At 49.0% G+C, this 3,721-nt stretch overlaps 1 protein-coding gene across 1 annotated transcript in view; it reads left to right on the top strand.

Moving 5' to 3' along the window:
- Window positions 1-3,721, top strand: part of LOC107101692 (actin-binding LIM protein 1-like) — a 49,059-nt gene that overhangs the window by 23,173 nt on the left and 22,165 nt on the right. Inside the window, exons 7-8 of the mRNA XM_015400698.1 lie at window positions 1,826-1,913; window positions 2,090-2,148. Of these exons, the coding sequence (XP_015256184.1) occupies window positions 1,826-1,913; window positions 2,090-2,148 (147 nt within the window). The remainder of the gene's footprint in view (window positions 1-1,825; window positions 1,914-2,089; window positions 2,149-3,721) is intronic.

Here is a 3,721-nt window from a genome sequence, read left to right as displayed (position 1 = left end):
ACTAACGAACCGGTTAATCGCTGGGAAACCCTCAGGTTCCTCAGGTTTCTCCCCTCAGGTTTTTGCAATTTTTTGTTAAATAATGAAATGACTACTTTCTTTTTAAATGGCGCCATCTAATGGTCGCTGTCCACACATGTAGTGCTGAAAAGCCCAAATGAGCTGCTTCCTTTTGCTTTTTTTATTTAAGTTATTTATTAGAAATGACAATAGCTGGTAGGAAACTAAAGCTCTGTCAGGTTTTCAATCATTTCTTTTTTCTTTTTCTGAAAACTTCTGCTAGAAAATGAACCATGGTGGTTTTTGTTTTTATTAATGAATAAAAGAAAACAAGTAAAGATTCTTGATTAATGATGTAACTTTGTTTAGTGCTTCCTGTTTGTGGAAAGTTGAGGTGAAAATCATTTCTGAGGGACTTTGATTGCTTGTCCAGTCAGAATGCTCCAGATGTCAGAAGATCCTCCAAGCTGAGTGAAGGTCCTTCCTCTTCTCTTCCTCCATCATAGCCGCCATCGCTGCCCTCTGCCCAGTAGATCCACTCTGCCCAGTAGATCCACTCTGCCCAGTAGATCCACTCTGCTCACCAGTAGATCCACTCTGCCCAGTAGATCCACTCTGCCCAGTAGATCCACTCTGCTCACCAGTAGATCCACTCTGCCCAGTAGATCCACTCTGCCCAGTAGATCCACTCTGCCCTCCAGACTCTTGTCATTGGTGCCTTGTGAAATTATTTATCTATTATTTATTGCTCTTTATCTCAGTGGATCCTAAATGTTCATGTGGTCCCATCTGATCGGTCCTACTGGTTTAAATGGTTCTGATGGTGTCACAGTCGTGTTCTTGTATCTCGGACCTCGTGTCTGAGGAGAACAAAGTGCTTCCTGTCAGCTTCTACTCATCCTGACGGCTCAGCCCAGCAGGACTTGGTGGTGGTTCCATCTTTAAAGTCCTTCCATGGTCAACATCCTCCGTCCATCATTCAGACCAGATAGAAGCTCCTCCCACGGCCCCTGGTCCGCTGCTCCAGCCTTGTTTCCCTCATTATCTCTCTGCTTGTTATTTTCTGTGCATTTGTTTCAGCCAAGCGTTGATCAGCCTGTCACTCAGAAACTGGGCGTTCTGGAGTTTTCCCAGTTCCAGACCAGTGAGTTCATTCCAACAGCTTCTATCCCTCAGAGAGCAGGAGCTTTTCCAGGAGGGACAGAACTTTGCTGGGCTAACCCTGCAGCCTCTTCCTCTCTGGAAACACTGCAGGTTTTCCTGCAGATCAATGTTAGGTTCATTTTATTCCCATAATCCTGAGAAAATGTTTAACAGATGAGTCATGATGAACGGAAGGTCACATAGATGAGCTTCCACTGCGCCAGTAAGACTAGAGCTCCACCTAGTGGCTGATTGGTCTTCCATCACATCTCCTCCTGACCAGCCAAAGGTCTCCCCCCGATGGAGGTGTTGGAGGTTCTGTCATTTTTACCAGGTTCAGTTCAATGGAACACCCAGAGTCTCTGCAGGTCTGCTTAGATGAACATGTTTTCACGTCCCTGGAGGATTTTCCACGCCATGGTTCCCCCCTGTGGACGAAAGCTGTAATGTTTTGCTTGAAGGGGGACAGAGCTGCAGTTGGATTGAACCACATTGGCTGTGGAAGATGAAGATTGATCGATGAGCTCATCAGTCTAACAGTCATGAAAAAATGTCCCATGATGATGATGTGGAAAATAAGAAGCAGTTTTCCTTTATATGAAGGTTGAAGAGTTCCTAGGCGTAGGTTGAAGGTCCCACCAGTAGCTCCCACTCTGACAGGGTTCCATGCTCTGGTCCACAGGCTGGAGAGAAGCACTACCATCCTTCCTGCGCGCGCTGCGCCCGCTGCGAGCAGATGTTTGGAGAAGGAGAAGAAATGTATCTGCAGGGTGAGTCTGAGCAGCTTCACTGTTTCTTTGCTTTAAACCCCCGCCCCCCCAAACCTCCCCCCCAGGAGCGCTAAACACGGTCAAAGATTCAACGAAGGACGTCTCAAATTCAGCAATGATCCCATCAGAACCGACTGAGAGTCCAGGAGTAACTCTGCCTCTGTTTGTGTACACAGGATCGTCGATCTGGCATCCGCCGTGCAGACAGGCAGCCAAGCAGGAGGAGAAGACCAAGGTGGGTATAGACCTCCTCACCTAGATGCTGGAGCTCTGGGCTGATATATTCTCCCAACATCACAGGTTTTAGTTGAGCAACATTTTCTGTTTTGAAAAGTCGATAAATGATATGAGAAAAATGTTAGATATTCACAAACTAGAGCTGCAGACATGACGATGATGCACACCATTACAGACAGAAACCAACCGTCTAGATCTGCCCGCTAATGTTTGATGGAGACTGCTATCTGCTTTTCCAGCTCAGATGTTCACTTCAAAAATGAAAAACAGAGAACAAGCATTTCAGCGGCGGCTAGCTCAGGCGGTTAGTCACCCGTCCTCCAAACAGGAAGTCTGGGTTCGTATCTCAGCTGCCTGGGGGGGTCCTTAGGCAAGACCCTTCACGCTGATGCTGCTTTGGCGAGTGGCAGCCTAGTGGTTATCCAGAGTTCGAGCCTCACTCCCACAGACCTCCACTCTGGGTCCCTGAGCCAGACCCTTAACCCCACCCTGCTCCCCTGGCGCCGCACAATGGCCGCCCACTGCTTCACAAGGGGAGGGGTTAAATGCAGAGAGGGAATGTTGCTCTGTTCTTGTGACAGTAGAATGTAAATAAAAGCTGGAAAGAAAAAGAAAAGGAAACATTCTAATCAGATAGATGTAGTGTTATGCTGCGTTCACACCAAAGGCGTTCTGGGCATCAGAAACATGCAGTTGCTTTGATGCTTCAATACACTCTATGTTCGTCTCATCACGTTCGGCGCTCTGGATGGATGCTCGGCTCTGAATGCTCGGCTCTGAATGCTCGGCTCTGAATGCTCGGCTCTGAATGCTCGGCTCTGGATGCTCGGCTCTGAATGCTCGGCTCTGAATGCTCGGCTCTGAATGTTCGGCTCTGGATGCTCGGCTCTGAATGTTCCGCTCTGGATGCTCAGCTCTGAATGTTCGGCTCTGAATGCTTGGCTCTGAATGCTCAGCTCTGAATGTTCGACTCTGGATGCTAGGCTTTGGATGTCTTTATTGCTCACCTCTAAATGCTTGGCTCTGGATGCTCAGCTCTGGATGCTTGGCTCTGGATGCCCTGAATGCTCAACTCCGAATGCTCGGCTCTGGATGCTCGGCTCTGGATGCTCGGCTCTGGATGCTCGGCTCTGAATGCTCGGCTCTGAATGCTCGGCTCTGGATGCTTGGCTCTGGATGCTCGGCTCTGAATGCTCAGCTCTGGATGCTCTGCTCTGAATGCTCGGCTCTGGATGCTCAGCTCTGAATGCTCAGCTCTGGATGCTCTGCTCTGAATGCTCGGCTCTGAATGCTCAGCTCTGGATGCTCAGCTCTGGATGCTCGGTTCTGGATGCTGTGCTCTGGATGATCAGCTCTGAATGCTCAGCTCTGGATGTTCGGCTCTGAATGCTCGGCTCTGGATGCTCAGCTCTGGATGCTCGGTTCTGAATGCTGTGCTCTGGATGCTCAGCTCTGAATGCTCAGCTCTGGATGCTCTGCTCTGAATGCTCGGCTCTGAATGCTCAGCTTTGGATGCTCTACTCTGAATGCTCAGCTCTGGATGCTCGGTTCTGGATGCTGTGCTCTGGATG

This window comes from Cyprinodon variegatus, unplaced genomic scaffold, assembly GCF_000732505.1.
Source record: "Cyprinodon variegatus isolate N-32 unplaced genomic scaffold, C_variegatus-1.0 Scaffold1134, whole genome shotgun sequence".
Taxonomy (NCBI): domain Eukaryota; kingdom Metazoa; phylum Chordata; class Actinopteri; order Cyprinodontiformes; family Cyprinodontidae; genus Cyprinodon; species Cyprinodon variegatus.
Note: the sequence above shows the minus strand (reverse complement) of the source record. Positions and strands in the feature narration are given on the sequence as shown.